Genomic DNA, 22927 nt, shown 5'->3' with positions numbered 1-22927 from the left:
TAGCTTTTCTCATGCAATTTTTACATGTTCTTACTCCTATCATCCAACAAATCAGATTCTAATTTTTTTCTACTTCACATTAAGAGCTTTTTCTTTTTAAAGCAGACAGAACAGTTTATTTGAAAATGAAAGGAAAGTGATGACTCTCCAAAGAGAGGGGCCCCAAAAGACAAGTATGTGGAGTTATCTTGAAAGATGTGTTTTATAGTACAGAACTCCTTCTGTATCTCTTCCTTGGGCTTTTTGCAGATTGTTTGATGGCTTGCAAATGCACCATCCTGGGCTTTTTTTTTTTTTTTTTTACCAGTCCTGGGCTTAAGCTCAGGGCCAAAGGACTGTCCTTGGATTTTTCTCAAGGCTAGAACTCTACCACTTGAGCCTCAGTACCACTTCTGGCTTTTCCTAAGTATGTGGTACCAAGGAATCGAACCCAGGTCTTCGTGCATGCTAGGCAAGCACTCTACCACTAGGCCAAACTCCCAGTCCCATCCTGGGCTTTTTAATTGGTTCAATGGGTACACGGGGCATTATGGGAACAAGAAGTATTTGAGTGGGAATCCAGGGCACCATGGAAATAAGAAGCATCATGAAAAACTACATATCTGCCAAAAAAAATCTTCTTTTGCTACTCACACACAGAAAGTAGTTATACAATAGGCCCTCCATGAAAATGCCAAATTGACCTACTTCTCTGCTACTGGAGAAACCATGTCTACTAATCTGAAGAACAATGGAACAAACACTTCAGCAAAAACTTTTTTTCTGTTGTAGAGTTAAAGGGTTAACATTTCTTGGCTATGAACTGCCAACCTGCTTTCTGAAAGAACCAGCGTGGTTGCATACTCTGACTAGAAACTCTGAGTGACTGAGACAGAACACAGGACCATAAATCTTGCTAAATGGTTTTGCCATCGTCTTTCTATCATTCATCCAGGTAGTTTTAGCACATCAGAAAATAATGGATGCCACAAACATAGCTACTGACTTCCAATCACCCCTACCTGAATGAGCAGGTAAACCACAGTCAAGAAAACCATAAGAGGCTAGAAATAGTCAGTCCTATCTGCAATCTAAGCACTCAAGAACTGAAACAGGAAGATCAAGCATTTTGGACTAGCCAGGCAACATAGCATAGTGAGACCTTGTCTCAAAACAAAACCAAACAAGATAGACAATAAGGACCCATGGGAGAGTTTGCAGTAAGTTGTGCAAGGTAAGTTCCCCTTAGCAATAGAAGGAGGGAAAGATTAGGCTCAGTGGCCATGGTATAGTAGTGTACCCAGCCATGTGAGCAGGGGCTAGAGTGTGATGTCTGTTCCACCCTGCACAGGACCTCACTGGGTCTTTCTTTTGTATACTTCAGGCTTAATCTAGTCCATAACTAGACACAAATAAAAGAAATTACAAGTGAAGCAGTAATGCGATCTGGTCTGTGTTTCTCAAAGTGGATCTAGAAGGGGAAAATACCCAGGGGCGTCAGAGGTGACTAGGAGTGTAGGTGAGAGGAAGAGGCCTGACTGGATGAGAAGGAAGGCAGGAGAAAAGATTCAAGTATGGATAAGAGAAGGAGCTACTGATAGCCTCCATTTTAGACAAGGTGATCTGATGGCCCAGGAATGCTGACAGTAGGTAGAAGGTGAAGATTGAAGGTGTCCACTGGAGTTCAAAAGCCAATCCCAAACCACCATGAAATAAGTATCACTCACTGGACTTGGTAGTTAGCTCCTCCTAGCTTTGAGGGGTTGACCTACTGCCACATCTGATCAAAACAAACAGCAGGAGCTTAGTAAAAAATGTCTCTGGGGGTAGTGGGTTAAATGTTTGATAAGTAGGAAAAACCTGTAAGGAGACATCATAACCTAGTAGGCAACAGACAAGATGCTTTTTAGAAACACAGATCGAACCAGTGACTACAGAATTTTTGAGCCAAATTGCAATCCCTGGTAATCAGGATTGTACATGCATGAAGCCAGTGTGCTCTAAGGAGTCTCAGGAGGGCCTTGAGAATGTCTGCAAAATAATTACTACTTCACATGCAAAAAAATAAATCTCCCACCACCCTTACCAGGAAAAAGAGGGCTTTCCTTCCAAATTCTCCTATTACTGTCAAAGAAACATTTACTCACAATAATCAAATACTCATAGGGGCTGGGAGTTTGGCCTAGTGGTAAAGTGCTTGCCTAGCATGAAGAAAGACTGGGGTTCAATTCCTCAGTACCACATACATAGAAATAAAAGCCGGAAGTGATGCTGAGGCTCAAGTGGTAGAGCTCTAGCCTTGAGAAAGTCCAAGGACAGTGCTCAGGCCCTGAGCTCAAGCCCAGGATGGCAACAAAAAATTTTAAATACTCATAACTATGTGCTGAAAATTCCTAACAATCCTCTCCCATCAGTCTCAGGCCTGTCTGTTCTGTTTCTCTGATTCATCCTTTCTATGCCACTCTATATCAACGTTTAATTAGAATAATATTATAGGATTATTAGGAAAACATCTTTCATTTCAACCTCTTTACCTTCCCAGTCCAGGCTGCAATAAAACTTAAACTTTACAGAGCATGGCTTTCAAGTCATTTGAAGTCATTTCAACTTGGATTTTCATAACCATTATACATTTCCCTCTTGTGCTCACATACGACTCATTTCAAGCCACCAACAAATGGAAGCAGAAAGGTAATCAAGTAACTGGTTCCCATTCTGATACTTTTACACTATAAGAATTTGATGTGAATCAAAAGTTAGTTTCAGTGACTAAACTCTATGGAAGTATGTTTCGAATGTTCCTATAGTAAGGTCCTAATGTGTTTCCAGTTAGAAGGCATGTGTACCAAAAACTGTTTTGACCCTTAGCAGAGTGTAAGCCTTGACAAGACTTGGTGCCCAGAAGACATTTACTAAATACTAAAAGAGTACCTCCATAATTCCCTGTCAGGGCAAGGAGTTTGGCCTGGTGGTAGAGTGCTTGCCTAGCATGCACAGAGACCCAGGTTGGATTCTTCAGTATCACATACATAGAAAAAGCTGGAAATGGTGCTGTGGCTCAAGTGGTAGAGCTCTAGCCTTGAGAAAGCCCAGACAGTGCTCAGGCCGTGTTCAAGCCCCAGCACTGGTAAAAAAAAAAAAAAAAAAAAAAAAAGTCCCTGGAGATCCTGTAGATTCTATGGGACCACAAAGAAAACCTAAAGTTCATGTCACAAATGATCAATTGTGATTGGACCAGAAAGAACTTCCATGTGAATGCAGTATAACCTGCAGGAGCTTATGTGGAAGAAGGCTGGCAAAGTGCACTTTAAGAGCTGATAGCCAGACTCTCATGTAACATTTAGATAAAATGTGGTAACTGACTCAGAGATTTTGAGTCAAAGAGATTATTGGCTAAAGCCAGAAACTTTTGGAAGCATAAAGGTGTGATGCAGGATCTGGGGAATCTTGCCCTTGCTAACAGCAAAATCCAACCATTTATCAAAGCTTTGTGCTGCTCATTTGTAAAGTGAGGACAATGCAAGACTATTGTCTATGCCTCAAACTAGAGAAAACCTTCTTGAAATGGGAAAACCACATTAAAGAATTGTTTAATAATTCAAGATGGGGTTTGGAAGAACGTCAATAGTCTCTAGTTCTCTAGGCCAAGATATCTTCGAAGGGCAGAGTGCCAAAGTCCATTACTGCTGGAGATAAACACATCAGTGGGACACTCTTCATTCCTTTGTTCTTTTAGTTAATCCAATGAAATTAAATGTCACAAGAAGACAATAAGCTACATTGGTTTGACTCTGACTAATTCCAAACAGCGTTCTACTGTAATTTTCTGACATCTCCTCTTTAGACGTGTTTTGTTTGTTTCAAATATACACCCTTCACACTAAAGGTTGTGATTCTAAAACACTACGGGGAGGAAATGCTTACAGTCGTACTTGGTATTAAAGGACCTAGGGGGACTCTTGAGGGAGGGGGACCCCAAGCATTTGAACAGTTTGGATAAATTTGAGTAAATTTTACTGCAGGCAATAAATCTTCTAAGTGCAAACTCAGACAAGCAGTGAGAAGGAGAGAAAAGCAGGATAAGACTGGAATTCTTTCCCGCTGCTGACCTGGGCATTTCTTGAATTACCTCGAGCCTGGCTAGAGACAGAAGTGAATTACCTAAATAGGACTGTCCCAAGATACCCCAGAGAATCCCTCATCCCCCTACTACCAGGGATGAAAAGGAAGCTGACATTAAGTGAGACACATGTCTAAAAGTCTACTATCCAGAATAATAACCTCTCACCATGTGGGACTGTGTGGTACCTGACATGTGGGATGTCCAAATTGAGATGTTGGTGGGGATAGAAAAAATGCCACATGTAGTCAAAGACTTAGTCACACACTTAGTCACACAGAGGTATTTTTCACTGCTTACTTGCTGAAACAATTTTGGATATGCTTTGTTCCATATAATACATAATTTAAATGAATTTCATCTTTGTTTTACTATGGCTATTAGAATATTTTAAAGTCTACACATGACTCCATTTATGCTCACATTACACTTTTATTGGACAACGCCGACCCAGGGCATCAAAATTTCACCTTGATCTGATGAAAGAACAAAACTGAACATGTGGAAATATAACTGGACTCAGAAAACAAATGGCATCACCTTCTACAAGGTGGTGATAACACACATTGAGAGATTAAGGTGGATTCTGAGGCTTTTTTGTTACCATTGATCCAGAAGTACAGCCCCAATTTTTTTTTTTGCAGTGTTGTGTTTTAGATTATACCAAAAAAAATTCTATAGAGAATTGACAAAAGTATATGCACTAAGGCCAAGCAAACCAGGGTTTAAATACCATTTCTGTTGTTTACTATCTGGGTGACCTCAGAAAATTTACCTAATTGTTTCTTTCTGAAAATGATTTTTTTTTACTTTAATGTTCTTATTTTCTTTACTAAAGACTAATACTTTCCCACAGGGAAGAAAAGAAGAAATACTACGGTTGTGTTTTGTTTTTGTTTTGTTGTCAGTTGTGATACATGAACTCAGGGCCTGGGTACTGTCCCTGAGCTCTTCTGCCCCAAAAAGTTAGTACTCTTCCACTTTAAGCCACAGCTCCACTTCCAGTTTGGGGGTGATTAGTTGGAGATATGAGTCTCATAGACTTTCCTGCTCAGGCTGGCTTTGAACCATAATCCTTAGAGCTCAGCCTCCGGAGTAGCTAAGATTATAGTTTTGGCCTCGAGTTATGGGCTTAGATTCCAGCCTGAGACTCTATTGAGTAGGTTGAACCTTTAGGAGGTGGCCTAGCAGGAGGAAGTTATGTCTTCAGGGGTGTGTCCTTGAAGGAGTTATTGGAACCTCAGCTCCCTTCCGTCTCTTTTTCTTCATGGCCACTATAAGATGAAATACATTCCTCTGCCACTTATTGCCACGGTGTCGTCTTGCCTTGCTATAGGCCCAAGTGCAACAGGACGAAGTGAGCATGAACTGAAACCATTAATTAGCTAAAAATGAATCTTTCCTATTTAAACATTGAGCCTGGGCTAGGAGTGTGGCCTAGTGGTAGAGTTCTTGATTAGCACACAAGAAGCCCTAGATTCGACTCCTCAGTAGAGCATACACAGAAAAAGCTGGAAGCGGTGCTGTGGCTCAAATGGTAGAAGCTTTGAGAAAGCTTGAGGACAATGTCTAGACCCTGAGTTCAAGCTCCAGGACTGGCAAAACAAATAAACAAACAAACAAAAACCAATGACAACAACAACAAAACCTGTAACTAAACGTTGATCTCTCGACTGTTTTTGTCACAATGACAGAAATGATAGAACACTGACTACTAGGATAGTGAACACAGCAAGAGATGAAGACTTAGGCACCAGGCCTTACAAATAGCACTTGAGAATGGTAGCCCACTTAGTAAAACTCAAGCAACATTAATGGAGCAAATTGCAGAATAATTATGGAGTGGAGAACACAAGAAGCCAGTGGCAAAGGAGATAATACCACTTATGCTGGAGTCTTAGGAGCCAATGAGTTAAAGCCAAATTGTTAGGCTCAGTATTTATTACACACAGTGCAACACTGCCCTCTCATGACAAAAATGTGCAACAGCTTTCAGAGTCTAAAATGAAGAAGAAAAAAAATGTAAATTTTCATGGACACTAAGACAGTAAATTCCCCAGATCAGAATACCATATCAAAGGGAAAACTGGAGTATGGGGGTACTTGTTCTAGGCTCGAAGTCAGGGCTGTCCCTGAGCTGGCTGTTGTTCAAGGTCAGCACTCCACTTGAGCCACAGCTCTACTCTGGTTTTTTGAAGGGAGATGGAAATAGTTAATTGGAGATAAAAGTCTCATGGACTTACTGCCTGGGCTGGCTTTGAACTGTAGTCCTCAGGCCTCAGCCTCCTGAGTAGCTTGGCTTACAGGAGTGAGCCACCAATGCCCGGCCTCAGAGAAAACTTTTCCTCTTAAGTCACCTTCAAAGAACTGATATGGTATTGGAAAACTGATCGTATTATCAATGTTTACTATTGGATCATAGGTTGTCACTTTGTTAATAATTTCTAATTTTCAATGAAGAAAAATTGTTATTCTCTTTGGTCTTATTAAATATGACATTTGGGGAAGGAAACCGTGGTGTGCATTTTCACTTTAGTAGGGCAGTAGAAGGTTTGAACTTCAAACTTCTGATTTACTCCATGGATTCTGGACCCCAGATTTGACCACATTTTTTTTTCGTTAATGCAGCTGTCAGTCTCAGAGCTTAGGATTGAACTGCCACCCAAGTTTAGTAACAATCCTTTGCTTTTTTGTTTTTTAAACCATTTTATCCTTGCCATTGTGCCCTTGGTAGTTACAGGGATGCAATGAAAGAAAATACAGAAATGCTGAGCACAGTGCTTGAGAGCCAAGCAGCAAGAGCTAGCGACTGCTGTTTGCTGGGTTTTGTTATTTCTCTTATTCCAATAGTCATGGATCCATGGAAGAAAAATTGCAAGTCATAATAACTCCTTTCATTTCTGTGTCATTTCATAAATTACCTTCCAATCAATATTATCATTTCAAACTCAGAACATCTTAGTAGAACTTTGACACTGCTGAGATTCCGATGCTGCCTATAGTTCAGCAACAGGGTAGAACATGGATTTTGATCTTTAATAAGACATAAAGATGATGTATGATCAAGCCATCTACAAAGATGTACCTTCATTTCAGTCAGAAATAAAATGGTCATTACAGTCTGCAAATACCTCCATCCTCACCTAACAAGGTTAAAAACTCAAGACTTCTAATTAAAAGGTCTTATAATAAGTTCCTTATTTATTTATTTTTTTCCAGTATTGGGGCTTGAAATCAGAGATTCACTTTCTTGCTTTGCTTTTCCACTTCAGGCTAATGCTCTACCACTTGAGCCACAGCTTCACTTCCAATTTTTTACTATAATGGGAGATAAGAGTCTCATGAGCTTTCCTGCCCAGGCTGGCTTTGAATTATGATCTTCAGGTCCAATCCTGATTGATTGCAGGTGTGAGTACCTGGTGTTTTGTTTTGTTTTGTTTTTACCAAAGAGATCTCATGTCCTAGCATCTCTCAACTCACAATTATCTATGTGAATGTGTGATCAAAACACTCATGCCCAACATCCTAAAGTCACTTTAATAGTTTAAAAAAGAAATCAAAGGCACATTGCTGGCAAGCGTTCATGCCAGAGAGGAAGAGGAAAAAGAAGGCCAGTGTGGAGGCCTGTTTCAGAGGGTGGCAGGCTCTGGGGAGCTACACACCTTCTCATGATATGGTCCTAAGACGATCCAGCCACAGAATGTGTAGCCCAGGTAAATCATGCCGGCACAGGCACAGAACCGGAGGACTTTGGGCAATGAGGCCTGCATTGTCAAAATGAGCACCTGGGGAGAAAAAGAGGGTCATATGATGGTTGAGATGGTACAACTGGTGTTAGGAACCCAGAGAAGAGATGAGTCTTAATCAATGCTTACGTTATATGCCTGGAAGTATCCCAAGTACCTGATGACTCCGACCCACACAAAGAGCGTAGATGTTCCAAGCAAAATGCTGCACAAATCATAATTTGTGATATTCTGAGGGGGAAAAAGAGATGAATACCGTATTCTAATCTACTTATTTGACTTACTTTCAACCAGTGGGAGAAGGGGAATAAGCCTTTTCTCTATAGAGGCCACTAATTTTTTTTTTACAAAAAAAAAAAAGAATTTAGGAGATAATTTAAATGCTTTTTTCTCATTTCCTTTTAGTATTTCAACTTATTTAACTAGTTTTTTCCACACAATATTCTGAAGTAGAAATTGAATTCATCACTAACCTAAGCATTAAAGAATATATTAACAGCATTTAAACATGTCTGACAATATAATTCATGTACTTATGCAAACAAGCTCCAATATGACTTGCTCATTTCTCTAAAACTTCTATTAGGTGCTAGTGGCTTGTGACTGAAATCTTAAGATACTCAGGAGGCTGAGATCTGAGGATCAAAGCCAGCATGGGCAGGAAAATCCCAAAACATTTATGGCCAATTAATCACCAAAAAGAAAGAAAAGGAAGGAAGGAAGGAAGGAAGGAAGGAAGGAAGGAAGGAAGGAAGGAAGGAAGGAAGGACAGAGGGGGGGGAAGCAGGAAGGTAGGGAGGGATTCTAAATTGGATTAAGGAGCTGAGTATGGCTCAGAGACACAGTGCTCTGCTTGTGGTGCTTGCCACACATGAAACCCCAGGGCCTGAAATACAGGCTGAAGAAAATTTCACAGACAGAGAACAGCTGTCACAGAAGCACAATGTCAAGCGCCAACAAGAGTAACATCAGAGCCAAAGGTCAGACCGAGGGATTCCTGGGAAGGCATGCTACAGGGAGGCCGTGCCATCCTAAGGTGAGGCCCAGGAGGGAAACAGGATTGTATCAGCAAGACAGATGCTTCCAGAAAAAAAAAATCACTGTGGCAGCTGTGTAGACAGGGTTTAAAAGACTGAAGATACACTTGGGCGTAGGGATGGGATTGGGAAAGTCGAGGGGGAACAATGGAAAGGGTGACATGGATGGGCACACGCTGTACTCATCATCTACTCATTGAGTTGAAACATCTCCATACAACTACCTACATTTTTTCAATTGAAGAACAACAAGGAGGCTAAAAGCAGGCCAGAGAAGACAAGAAGGCCAGAGATGGAGGAGCGCATGCACTGTCTCCTTGAGGTGTGATGATGGGCCACAGCCTGAGGGGAGGAAGAGTCAGGAATGAGTCTTAAGATCAAATCAACTCATCCACACAACAGGCTGACACTGCCCACGCCTGGCCCCATCTGTCAGGGCATCCAGCGTGGCAGACTGCCACTACTGAGGCACCATTCAGGGGGCCTGACTGATCTATGGGTCATTTGGATCTTTTGCAACTGAAGCAGACATGAAGCCCAATAGCCAATCTTCTCGAACTTCAGTTACTCTTCTGAAGCTGCCACCCATTTCCTAGAAGGTCCTATAAAGCGGGCACAGGCCACCATCTTCTGTTTCCCCATCCTGAGGAGGCAGGTGAGAGGAGGACTTACCGTAGGTAGGGGCACAAGGGAAAGCAAACGTGAGAATCGAACTACCCTCAGGAAGGACAGTATACCAGGAGATGCTGGAGGTCACTGGGAAGAATCACAAGTGTTATGGAATGCCCTGCCCCTCACCTTGACTTTAATTTCCATTTTTAAGATGGAGCCAACGATGGTCATGAGATCACTGATAATCACCAGGACATACCACCAGTTGATGAACTCCCACTGGTCGGCGTCACACACACGTCGTTTGTACTTCTCCAGGAAGAAAGTTTGAAATCTCTGCAGCAAATAGTTAAAAATTATTTCTTATGAACCATGCTGCCTTCTGGAAAAAGAAGGACAAAGCATTGCTGTCACCTTGTGTTACCTTTTCCAAACTGGTGGATCATTTCACACGTGTGAAATGCGTTCCTCCATCATATGTGTAACTGCTAATTAAACTAAAAGTGAAATGCCTATGATCTGATTCTAACTGATGTTCATCAGAACAGCTAACACATACATAGTATGTCCACATACTTCTTTATCAATGCATTTGAACCAACAATACCCTACACATTAGGTACTAGCAAGCCATGTCTCCCAGCTAAGAGCACTGAGGTACAAAGAGCTGAGCCTAGACCTGAGGAAGTACAATCTATGTTGATCCCTTCCTTTGGAAGAGACAGGGTCTGAACCATGGATTCAGAATATCAAGAAGGTTGGAGAATAACCAGGTGTGGTGGCTCATGCCTGTAATACTAGCTACTCAGCAGGCTGAGATCTGAGGATCAAGGTTCAAAGCCCGGGGCACTAAAGTTCTGAGACTCTTAACTCCAATTAACCACCAGAAAATTAGAAGTGGAGATATGGCTCAAGGGGTAGGGCTGTAGTCTTGAGCTGAAGAGCTCAAGAACAACGCTCAGGCCCAGAGTTCAAGTCCCACAACCGACAAAAAAAAGAGAAGAAAGAGAAGGAGGAGGAGGAGGAGGAGGAGGAGGAGGAGGAGGAGGAGGAGGAGGAGGAGGAGGAGGAGGAGAAGGAAGGAGAATACAGGCATTGGTAGCTCATGCCTGTAATCCTAGTATTCAAGAGGCTCAGATCTGAGAGTGGCTGAGCAAAAAGTTTGTGAGACTCTTAGGCCCAATTAACAAGCAAAAAAAAAAAGAGAGTGGAAGTAGAGATGTGGCACAAGTGGCAGAGTATTTGTCTTGAATGGAAAAGCTAATCAAGACCATGTGGCCCTGAGTTCAAAGCCCAGTACGGGCACAAATAAAAGAAGGCTGGAGAGTAGACAAGAAAGATGGGTAGATGTTTACAAATCAACTTGACAAAAGTCCTCCATAGAGGAACAGGAAATAAACAATTTCCTTGCTATAGAGTGGCATTCCCATACTGCTTGTTTCCTCTGATTCCAGTAGGACTTGATAGGACTGGCACAGCTGGACGAAGATCGGTGGGGAGCTGGAGCACAGACTCCTGGGTGCCCCAAAGGTAAAAAGGTCTGATGAAACTTGGGGAGAAATTTTCAACTATTTTAAAAATAGAATCAAATTATTTTAAGTTCATTTGAACCCAGCATTTCTTGTCAAAATGAACTCTGATTTGAAGACAAAAGATAAAACCTACACATGCTATTACTCTTTTTTAATATCACTCCTACACCTAAGAGCTTCATTTATTCTGGAAATATCCAAAAGCCCAAGAGTTCACCACCATGAAGTACCTGTAAATATACTCCGTAGCTCAGCCTTAAGCAGGTAAATTATCTAGCCTGCCTTGACACACCAGAGCCTTTTCTTACTCCCCATGCTTGGAGTTGGTTGGTGCCTCACCCTGGGCCATCACTTAAAGGAATTTCATTGTGTCTAAGGACACCAGGAGACCAGAGTAGCCCAACTTGTGTTGGGGAACCTTGAGGTGGAGACCAAGAGGGGAAAGGTAAAGGCAAACAGGCTTACCTTTCGTAACCTCAGAGCAAGAACAATGGACCTTGTGCACAAGATAAGAGATGCCAGGCAAATTGCGATGACAGATGTGTCAAAGAGCAGGACATATTGAGTATTTTTCTGAACTGAAGAGCAAAACAAAAAGCAAATGTTAAACACACCTACACTGAGAATTATCTTCAAGCAAAATAGCCAGCTGAAAGGAAAATAAAAAAAAGATTTTGTCTATAGCTAAAAGGAAATGGTAAATATCAGAAACAACTCCTACACTAATTCATTCCCAAGTCCACAAATAAGATTAAAAAAAAAACCAGTCCCTGAGATGAAGAGGAATGTACTTAAAAACATATGAACTGCTAATAAATGCCCCCAAAATATACTGATAAATTTTTACTGCAATCAGAATTCAATAGAATGTGACCCATTTGTCTCTATTTAAGACTTCTTTTTTTTTCCAGTCCTGGGCTTGAGCTCAGGGCCTGAGCACTGTCCTTGGACTTTCTCAAGGCTAGAGCTCTACCACTTGAGCCTCAGCACCACTTCCAGCTTTTTTCTATATATGTGGTACCGAGGAATTGAACTCGGTCTTCATGCATGCTAGGCAAGCACTTTAACCACTAGGCCAAACTCCTGGCCCTTGTCTCTATTTAAAAGGTTAAAACTTCTAACATACTCTGAGTTTCCTCACATAAAAACATTAACTACAGACATTTCAAACACTCTCTTGCCTGCCTAGTTCCCACCTTCTCTATCTGCCCTTGCTCCTGCCTCAGGGACTTGACCCATGCTGGTTTCTCTATATCAGGAACAACATCTCACAACAGGTTCACAGCTCACAACACAAAATAGGTTCAGATATTTGTATCTTCAGCAGGTTTCAGATTAAAAATCTGAACAAAATTCCCATCTCTGTGAGTCTCGCCTATGTTCTTTCAGAGCCTGTGACCATACACATGGATGGACTCTTTCACTCTCCTCTGTATGACAGCCACTGTACTTCGCAATGACATCTCAGAGACACTGTAGAATAGAGTACAGAGACAGAACCGTGCAGAAAGAACATGGTATCTGGATCCCAACAGCCTAAGTATACTCAGAAGGTGAGGTGTGCCAGGAAAGCTGCTGAACATCTGACTCCATTTCCTCATCTGGAAAGGGGCAATAATAATAAAATCTACATTATAGAGCCTACAAGTTCTTTCCTAGAGCACTGCTAGGAAAATAATATCAGACACCCATTGGGCTCGTGTGTGTGTGTGTGTGTGTGTGTGTGTGTGTGTGTGTGTGTGCTTAAGGCACAGCTCTACTTCCAGCTTCTCTGGTACTTAATTAAAGGTAAAATCTCACAGACTTTACTGCCTTGCCTGGCTTTGAACTGTGATCCTTGGATCTCACTCTCCTGAGTAGTTAAGATTATAGGTCTGAGCCACCAGCGCTCAGCTGTGCTCAATATTTTATCATTCAATATTCATCTTTGCATCATATTTGGCAGTGTGATTCCAGGCCCCTGAGCAGGGTACAAATACAATGTTGTGGGTTTAGCACAACCTTTCATCATGCTCATGAAAGAGAAGAGCTTCAAGCCTAATATAAGACCACTGAATCATCTCCAAGAGCATTTAGGATAGTCTGGACCATGTCAGAAGTAGAGGAAGAGGAAAAAACACAAGAGTTAGAGACGAAAGTGTAACTCTCATCCTGCTTCTAATTAGACCGTAGAGGATAAGACAACCAAGACCAGCACCTATCTTGGATAAACTGAGTTCAGTCTGGACAATCATGGCAGGCCAGGGTATCTTGGTGGTGACTGAAGGCACCGACAGACACACAGAAAACCAGTAGCCTGAGGAGGATGGGGTGGGAGCAGCCATGTTTGAGAATTAGAAGATGAGCTCAGTAAATGTGCATTCAAGAAAGTCCAGGGGACAGTGGGACATGTGAGGTTCAGAGGTGTCCCTGTGTGCTGCAAAATCAGCAACACCTCAGCAGAGAAGGCATCTGAGAAAATGCCAGAAAGTTCCGTTGTCCAATGAGCTGCCATGGACAAGAGACAGAGAGAAAAGTGGTAGGTGATGAGCAGAGCTGGCTAGGAAAAAAAAAAATGTAATTCACTAACCACTGATTTAACTCCAGTAAGTTTCAGTTGCCTCTGCTACAAAGCAGGGAAGGCAACAGACAACCCCCAACTCCCACATGTCCCAGGGGCAGGAGAAATGACGTTGGAACAGCGCCCACTGCTGGAATTTACTCCAGTCATTTTGTATTTGAGAAAACTCAAGCTGTGCTGAATATCATTTGTTTATAACAAAAGGACTTTTCCAAAACCATCAACTTCCCTGGGACCTATGGAACAGGGACCAGGGGAAATAAAGGAAGATAGGACCAAAATGGTATGAAATGAAAACATAGCAATGGGTCATTTTTTTCTGGAGAATATCTAGAACAGAAATCCCTAAGACTGTTTGTACTGAGTGTTCTTACAATCCTAGAAAGTTAAATAAACCATCCTAACTGACAATTCAGTAGGGTATCCTGGATTTTTTGTTGTTGTTAGTTTTTGTTTTGCTTTTCATTTCTGGCAGGATTAAGGTTTGAACAAGGCCTCACACAAGCAGCTTGCTTACTCAGCTGCAATCTACCAAGTGAGTCACACCTCCAGCCAAGGGTTTCTTTTTTTAATTTGTTTGTTTGTTTCTTGCATTGAGATGGTATTTAGTGGATTTTTCTGCCTAGGATAGTTTGATATGCTATTATCCAAATTTCGGTCTTTTTCAATAGCAAGGATTATCAGCAGTTGCCATTGGTACCTGAATTTCATTTGTTCTGTTTGTTATTTTTTCCTTTAATTATTGAAAAGCCTCGTTTGGTGTGTTAAAACGTGTATTCCTTTAGACAAAGTAATGACTTTGTCCACTGAAACTAGGTTACTCAACAGGAATGTCCTCCAAACTTGGGTTTTCAGAGCCCACAAAGATACCCTGAAATCTGGTCAAGGGAGACCCACATTCCACACCACCTTTCCAAAGGCCACCCCTGCACGCCCCCGTGATAAACACCAGTTTACATCCTATCAAGGGAAATTCCTGTCACCTTATTCTCCCACAAACTAGCATGCTTCTAAAATCAAGTTAGATGAAGCAAACAGTAACAAACTCCTCAGCCAGAAACAGCAGATGAGGTTTACAAGTGAGAGGAAATTTTTGCTCTGAGGGATCATAAGGGCTAAAGAAGCTATAGTGATATGAAAGGACTTCAGAATATTTTGGAAATGGCATAAAGAGCCCAGTAAATACATCCCCTGCCCTTGTCTCATTTTCCCCAAAGCCAGGGTCATATCAGCCCACCCAACAACTTCACCTCCCAGCGGGAAAATACATTTCCTAAGCTGATTTCTAAACTTCAACCTTTAAGGCTTTCCTGTCCCACATTTTAAATGTATTTAAATGCATTCTCCTAGTGAAGAGCAGAAACATATTAGTGATTTTTGTCAGCCTTCTGAGGGTCTTGTGCTTCTTGCTGTTGGCCACGGGAGGGAGCCAGAGATACCAACCGTCCAAGAAACTGGCAACAAGTTTAGCTCACCCTTGGATTCTATCATTTGATCACGTAGTGACATTTTAATGTGACAAGAGTCCTTCTTATAGAAAATACTTGAGGCCAGTACTTGAACTTGGAAAATACACACTTTATGGGTGACTACGAGAGAAACTGGTGTCCACAAGAGAGCAATCACTTTTCTCAGAAAGCCAAAACTATGTGTTTCGATACAGATAACTTAAAAAAAAAAATTCCAGAGTCAATAGGCTATAGTGTACAACTGAAAGATGGGAGGCCACAAGTCAAACCCAGTTGAAAACAAATCTGATTCAAACTAAAAAAGCCACTGGCATATTCAACTTTATTTTCTTCTGAGAATCTGATCAAAGGGAAGTTTATCATTTAAAGCTTATCAAATGAAAAATCTTGAAAATCCATGACTGCCATGGCCAGACTTTCCTTGAGTAAACAGAACATGATCCATGTAGCTGTTTTAAGTGTGTACATTACAAAGCAGTCTGCTGTACATTTGCACAGACAGCAGTCGGACTCTGAGGCCTTCATCCTTCTCTACTACCAAAACATGTCCTCTCCAAGAACCATCCTATATTATCTCTATTTTCCTTTCCTTTTTTTTTTGCCAGTCCTGGGCTTGAGCTCAGGGCCTGAGCACTGTCCTTGGACTTTCTCAAGGCTAGAGCTCTACCACTTGAGCCTCAGCACCACTTTTGGCTTTTTTCTATATATGTGGTACCGAGGAATCGAACCCGGGTCTTCATGCATGCTAGGCAAGCACTTTAACCACTAGGCCAAACTCCCGGCCCCTGTTTTCCTTTCCTTTTCATTCCCTCCACTTATACAGTCCATAACACACAGAGATCCCAACAATATGGCCACCTTTCCAAGGTTCTGTGCCCCTGCTCCAAAGGGCCCAGCAATTCTCAGGTGCCCACCTGTTCACAGAGCTTTGCTTTCATACAGGCTGATTAAATACTCAGCACACTGGAAGGAATTATTACATCCACCAGGTGGAATTATCACCCTCATTTTGTACAGAAATATTCTGAGACAGAGAACTTAAGAGATATATTCTAGCCAGGTACCAGTGGCTCATAGCTGTAATCTTAGTTATCCAGGAGACACATCTGAGGATCACAGTCTAAAGCCAACCTGGGTAGAAAAGTCTATGAGACTCATGTTTTAAATTAACCTCCAAAAAGCCAGAGTAGAGCTGTTGCTCATGTGGTAGAGCACTAGACTTGAGCCAAAAAGCTCATGGATAGCAGCAGGCCCTCAGTTCAAGCCCTAGGACCTGCACAAGAGAAAAAAAAGAGAGAAAGAGAGAGATGGTGCAGAGGGAAGGAGGGAGAGAGGGAGGGAGGAATGAAGGCAGGCAGGTGGGCGGGCAGGAAGGAAGGAAGGAAGGGAGGAAGGAAGGGAGGGAGGGAGGGAGGGAGGGAGGAAGGAAGGAAAGAAAGGAGTGAGTTCAAGATTACAGGATGGTAAATATACCCAGAAACAAAACACTTGTGCTCCTAACCTCCCAGTCCCACTACATCTCCCAAGAGGTGTGTAATAAATGTTTATTGTATTAAAAGTACATCACTTGTGGCCATTCTCCATGCAATCGCATATTCAATATGACTTTCCAGAACCCTTTCTCCCTATTACCATTCAGATTAACCATTTAAATCTTCCAAATTACAAAATAAAGTGTTAAAAAAAAATCCATCCCATGGGCCACAGGGCCAAGTATGGTGCATACTCACTGGATCCGGATATGTTCAAGCCTCTGCATTCCTCAATCTTGGCATCACTGTCAAAGTAGATTTTGATTTTGCCACTATGAGCTTTATTATCAAAGGTAATCTAGAGATACAAGGAGAGGGAGTAGTTACAGCCCAGCAAGAGATAGGACATGTTAAAGCAACTGTGTTTTAAAACTCAGCCCAGCCAGGTACGGTGGCTCACACCTATAATCCTAGCTACTCAGGAGGCTGAGATTTGAGGATCACAGTTCAAAGCCAGCCCAGGTGCTCAAGTCTTTGAGACTCTTATCTCTAATTTAATCACTAGAAAACTGGAAGTAGGGCTGTGGCAGAAGCCTTGAGCTGAAGAACTCAGAGATAGCATCCAGGCCCAGAGTTCAAGCCCCAAGACCGACAAAAACAAAAACAAAAACTCAGCCTGATCCACAGGCTCTCATACTGATGAGAATGTTCCCGTTACGCGATTTCTTCCCAATTTTCTATTACTAATGAAGAATATAGTCCATGTAGAAAATCCTACTGAATTTAGAATTTTAGCTCTCTAGTTTAGAGAAATCCTAGCACAGAATAGCCAACTAGTCCCAAAAACGAAAGTAAGAATGCACCAGTCTTTGACAAAAGAACACCCTACCTTAATTATTCCATTGAATGGAACTGAGGAACATCTATCAATTTAGTCCTTTGGCTATAAAAACTTACGTTCCTATTAGTCTGGAGATTCTATTCATTTCCAGAGCTATGTACAATGTTTTTGGAAATGACAGCTTTGTTCTAAACAAAGATAGCCAATTGTCTTTAATCCTTCCACATCAGAAACTTTATTTTAATCATCTGAATCATGTAAAGTTTATGGGTGATATAAGCTATATGGTGAGTTGTTCATGGAGTAGATGTATCAAAACAATTCTGACATTTCACAGTTAAAAGAATTAGGAGAGCTGGATGTGAGGTTGATCAAGTCCACATCTCTTTTTCTGAACACTGCTGAAAACAAGCCATGTTATTTGCAATCCAACAGCATCACAACGACCAAACCAGACATCCAAAGAGTCAAACCCTACCAGCCCCATTTCTCCCAGCCAAGCAGCTGGGGCAGATTTCCGAGCACTTTCCCCTAGAAAAACCCTTCAAGTACTTCCCTCAATCCTTCAGAACTTTAAGTAGAGAGAAATATAAATGACATTTTTTTATAAAAAGAAAAAACCCAAAGCATCTGATTTAAGGCATTGTCAACCAAATTACGAAAAAGGCCATCAGTGCCCTTGGTTTTGCGAACCCCATTCTTCCCTGCTCCCCTCCTGTCCGTGTTCTCATCACTCTACACATTTCCAGCACTGTCTGCTCTCCCCAGGGAGGTCTACCTGGTTCTCCTCAGTCACAGATGTCCTTTCCTGTCACATACCACAATTTCAATGTGTCCCCCACTCCCAGTGCAATGAAGAAGCCATGTTTTCTCTTCTTCCTTCCTTCCTTCTGCCTTTCTTTTTTTCCTTCCATGCTTTTCTCTCCTTGCTATAACAGAAAAAGGGCCTAGTGAAGGAAATGTTTTGCTGGGCACAGTGGCTCATGCTTATAATCCTAGGTACTTGGTAGAATGAGATCTGAGGATTGTGATTGAGGCAGCCCGGATAGAAAAGTCCGTAGGACTCTTATCTACAATTAACTACCAGAAAGCCAGGCACGGAGCTGCAGCTTAAGTGGTAGAGTGCCAGCTTTGAACAACAACAACAAAACCTAAAGTACAGTATCCATGCCCTAAGTTCAGGGCACATATATGCTTGTACGCAGACACACACAGACACACAGACACACAGACACACACAGACACACACAGACACACACACAGACACACACACACACACACACACACACACACGCATGCACAGACACGTACAAACACTTGCCATATTCCGAAAGGCATAACAATCTGGTAACTCCCGGGAATGTATCGCCTGTAGGTCAATGCCTTTGAGGTGAAAGGAGATTTCAACTTGTAAGAGCCTAAATAAAATATATGAAAAGATGTGAATTATCATCTGACAATTCTACTGTCCCTGCTCCCCAACTCTCCTGTCGTGGGAGACGGGACTTGTGAGAGTACTTACCGATAAAATTCCAGTCTGAAGAAAGGGAGCTTCTTCCAGTCCTGGGGTTCGCTGGGGAGTGCTGACAGGTCTAAGTGAACACAGTCTAGGGAAGTAGAAGAAAAAGGAAGCGCTATTTCACCATTCAAGGCCAAACTGATGAGCAGATGTAGCAGAATCTATAGGAGGTTTGATATAAACCTGCCGAGAGGAAGACTAATCACAACAGGGCGATGATAACCTTTCAGTGAACAAAGCCAACATCCCAGTTCACAAGATGAACCGGGGACACAGTGCTTCCTGTGTAAGGAAGCACAGGCCCCTTTCCCCAAATGCATGAGGAAACAGCAATGCTCACTTACAGTAAAGGTGGACAAAATTTTATTTGTCAAGATGGTATTGAGAGCATGGCTTAAAAATGAGTGTACTTATCTAGCATTCACAAGGCCCCAGGTATAATACTTAGACCTCCCTTCCCCCACCACACACACACACACACACACACACACACACACACACACACACACACACTCTCTCTCTCTCAAAGGCAAGATCAGCCAGGCATCTAGTGGCTCACTCCTGTAATCCTAGATATTCAGGAGGCTGAGATTTGAGCATAGAGGTTCAAAGCCAGCCCCAGGCAGGAAAACCCTTGAGACTCTTACCTCTGATTAACTATCAGAAAAACCAGAACTGGAGCTGTAGCTGAAGTGGTAGAGGGCCAGTCTTGAGCAATGAAACTCAAAAAATAGCGTCCAGGCCCTGAGTTCAAACCCTAGGTCTTACATATAGATCATAAAAGAAATAAATACATATTCAAGTAACGTTATCTTAATCCAGATTTTAAAAAACCATAAAGATATGACAACTCATTGTGATATGTGATCCTGATGACAGAGGTTAAGGACAAAATTTTATATTTTGTTTTTAAAGAACATTATTAGGACAGGTGATGATGTGTGAAAAAGGTTTGTGGATCACAGTGTTGAACCACAGTTAACTCACCATTTTGAGCACAATACAGTGGTGAGAGTGAAATGTTTTTATGTAGAAGAATTTAAAGAAACAGCATGATTGCATTCTGGAGAAACATTTACAACTGAATTAATGGGAACAAACCTCCCATGAAATTTATTTTATTACTGCGTGGCCCAATACTGGCACTTTCCAGAGCAGAAAGGCAGGAAGGCTACAGGCAAGCACCTACCTATCAGACCATGTGGCAGAAAGAGTGTATAATAAACATGGTGGACCCCCTCGGGCTAGGCCTGCACCTTTCCAAGTGGGCAGTGGGTGACACAGAGAAGCCAGGGCCTAGTGCAGGCTTGGAACCCAATCTGCCCTCCAGGATCTCTGTAGACTCCAGTACACACAGTACAATATAGGCAGTATGCTGGGGCCTGTGTGTCTTCTTATTTAATGCACTGCTCTGTTTAACTGCAAAGTGACCTCGTGAGATAAGTACCATAGTTACCATTTACAGATGAACAAACCAAAACACAGAGAGGCAAGACACTTCCTGAATGTCACACATGTAGTTGGTGTCTGTCCAATAATTCAATCTACCTGTTCTTTGGTTCTGGATCCTCAGCATCACTGGGAGTGACTTCTGAGCATGTCTGTATTTGTCGTACTAAGGATGGAACCCAGGGCCATGTGGATGCCAGACAAGAATGTCACCTCTAGAGCCAGACCCCTCTCCCAGAGGCTTTGTTTTTGTTTGTGAGGCAAAGTCTCCATTAGCTTTGCCGGAGTTGACCTCAACTTCTGCATTCTCCTGCCTCTACCTCCCGTAGCAGGGATGTGCCACCACCATGTCTAAATGCTTGGCTTTGAGAACATCAAAGAGATAAACTCCCTCCTGACTCATTCATTTCTTCAGGGAATATTTGCTGAAACAAGCTAAGCCAGGTCCTTGCTCGGCACTGATGGTAAAGCAATGAGCAAGACACACATGGCCACTGGTAACATGGAGCTCACCTCCTTGCAGGGAAGCGAAACAACACATCAAAAACACACACGAAAGAATTCTAGTGTGAGAAGGAAAGATGGTGGAGATAGAATGAAGGTTTTAACAGAATAAAGCCACTTTAGGAAAGGCGAGGAGAGACGTACACTCAAGATGCTGAAGTTGCTGAAGAGAAATGAACCAGTTGGAATATGGATGCACGGAAGTGGGGGTGAGAGTGCACTCCAGGCCTCTAGACAAGGGAGACAGAGTCTGGCTTATTCCAGTAACAGAGAGGATGCTAGAACAGAGAACTGGGGATGGAGCTGTGGGGAGCTTGGTGTAGCCGGTAAGTGGCCAATTCCCATAGGGAGATTTTTTGGGGGGCCAGTCTTGGGCTTGGGCTCAGGGCCTGAGCACTGTCCTTGGACTTTCTCAAAGCTAGAGCTCACTTGAGCCTCAGCACCACTTCCAGCTTTTTTCTATGTATGTGGCACAGAGGAATCGAACCCGGGTCTTTGTGCATGCTAGGCAAGCACTCTACCACTAGGCCAAACTCCCGGCCCCATAGGGAGATTTTTACTCCAAACTGAATAAGAAGCCATCACTCATTTTGAAGCCAGAGCTGGGCACTGGTAGTTCATGCTTGTGATCTATACTACTCAGGAGTCTCAGAACTGAGGATCCTGGTTTAAAGTCAGCCTGGGCAGAAAAGTCCATAAGACTCTTATCTCCAAATAGCCAGCAAAAAAAAAAGAGAAGTAAACCAATGACTCAAGCAGTAGATCACCAACCTTGAACAATTCCAAGGGAACATGAAATGCCCTAAGTTCAGTCCCAGTACCAACAACAATATCAATAATAATAATAATAATTTTGAAACTAGGAAGTGATTTGGCCCAATTGTTTTTAAAATATCACTGTAATGTGGGCTAGAGAAAGCGTGGTAAAGATGTTTTTTAATGGACTCTTACATTTAGAGACATCAGCATCTCTCTGATTCCATTCATTTTATATTCTCCATAAAATTTGCCTCATAAGTTTGCTTAGTGTGTAAGTTTTGTAATACTTTCTTATTCTAGAGCTCCTGTTCTCTCTGTAGCCTAGCTGACCTTCTAACATGGTCTTCTCTACTCTGAAAATAACAGGCAAAATGATGGCACATGCCTCATATTAAGAACATGTAGAAAGAAGAACCTAACAAACTAAAAACTGCAAAAAAAAAGTAAAGCTTTTTAGGGTGAACACTTCCAATGCAAACACCTAAAATCTGGAATACTCTCAAAATTTGAAGCTTTCTGAGTACTCACTCGATACAAGTGGAAAATTCTACTCCTAATCTCACACAATGACTAATTGTCAAAATGCAGATGGACTAAAATGTTTTATGAAATTTCTTTCTAGTTAATGTATCAAACATTAAGGAACTTCATGTTCAGATTTGAGTTTCCCTGAAAAGATATTTTTGCATTATGCTCATGCAATAATTCCAAAATCTGAAGAAAAGAAACACTTCTGGTTCCAATAATTTTGAATAAGATATACTGAACCTGTATTAAAATGATAACCATTTAACTGTTGGGAAAAATATTTTGAATTGCTAACAGTTGTGTGTGTGTGTGTGTGTGTGTGTGTGTGTGTGTGTGTGTTGTGTGTGTGTGTTGTGTGTAAGTTGTGTAGCCTGAGCTCAGAAACTGGGCATTGTTCCTGAGCTGTTTTGCACAAGGTTAGCACTCTACCACTTGAGCCACAACTCTACTTCCAGGTTTTTGCTGGTTAATTGAAAGTAGAAGTTTCATGGTCTTTGCTGCCTGGGCTAACTTCAAACTGTGATGCTCAGACCTCAACCGATTGAGCAGCTAGAAAGATAAGTGTGTGTTCCTGGTGCCTGGCATAAGAGTCTGCCTTTTAACAAGGCAGAACTGGATAGCTACACTTCTATTGATTAAGTGAGTCAGTGATTGATTGTACTGGCATGTGAAATAAAGACTTCAAGATTGCTGGGAAGATGCTCCATCACTTGAACCACTCATCACACCATGGAATGCTACCCTTCCAGAGGTAGAATGAAGAGCACGAATTAAGACAAACACTTAGCTTGATCTATGCA

At 42.0% G+C, this 22927-nt stretch overlaps 1 protein-coding gene across 1 annotated transcript in view; it reads right to left on the bottom strand.

The window, feature by feature from the left end:
* Positions 1–22927, bottom strand: part of Mcoln2 (mucolipin TRP cation channel 2) — a 50835-nt gene that overhangs the window by 5753 nt on the left and 22155 nt on the right. Inside the window, 6 exon segments of the mRNA XM_090334504.1 lie at positions 7762–8076; positions 9681–9830; positions 11492–11604; positions 16786–16885; positions 18690–18786; positions 18891–18975. Of these exon segments, the coding sequence (XP_090190630.1) occupies positions 7762–8076; positions 9681–9830; positions 11492–11604; positions 16786–16885; positions 18690–18786; positions 18891–18975 (860 nt within the window).

Source organism: Megascapheus bottae, chromosome 6 (genome assembly GCF_031878675.1).
Source record: "Megascapheus bottae isolate mThoBot1 chromosome 6, mThoBot2.hap1, whole genome shotgun sequence".
In the NCBI taxonomy this organism is placed as follows: Eukaryota; Metazoa; Chordata; class Mammalia; order Rodentia; family Geomyidae; genus Megascapheus; species Megascapheus bottae.
Note: the sequence above shows the minus strand (reverse complement) of the source record. Positions and strands in the feature narration are given on the sequence as shown.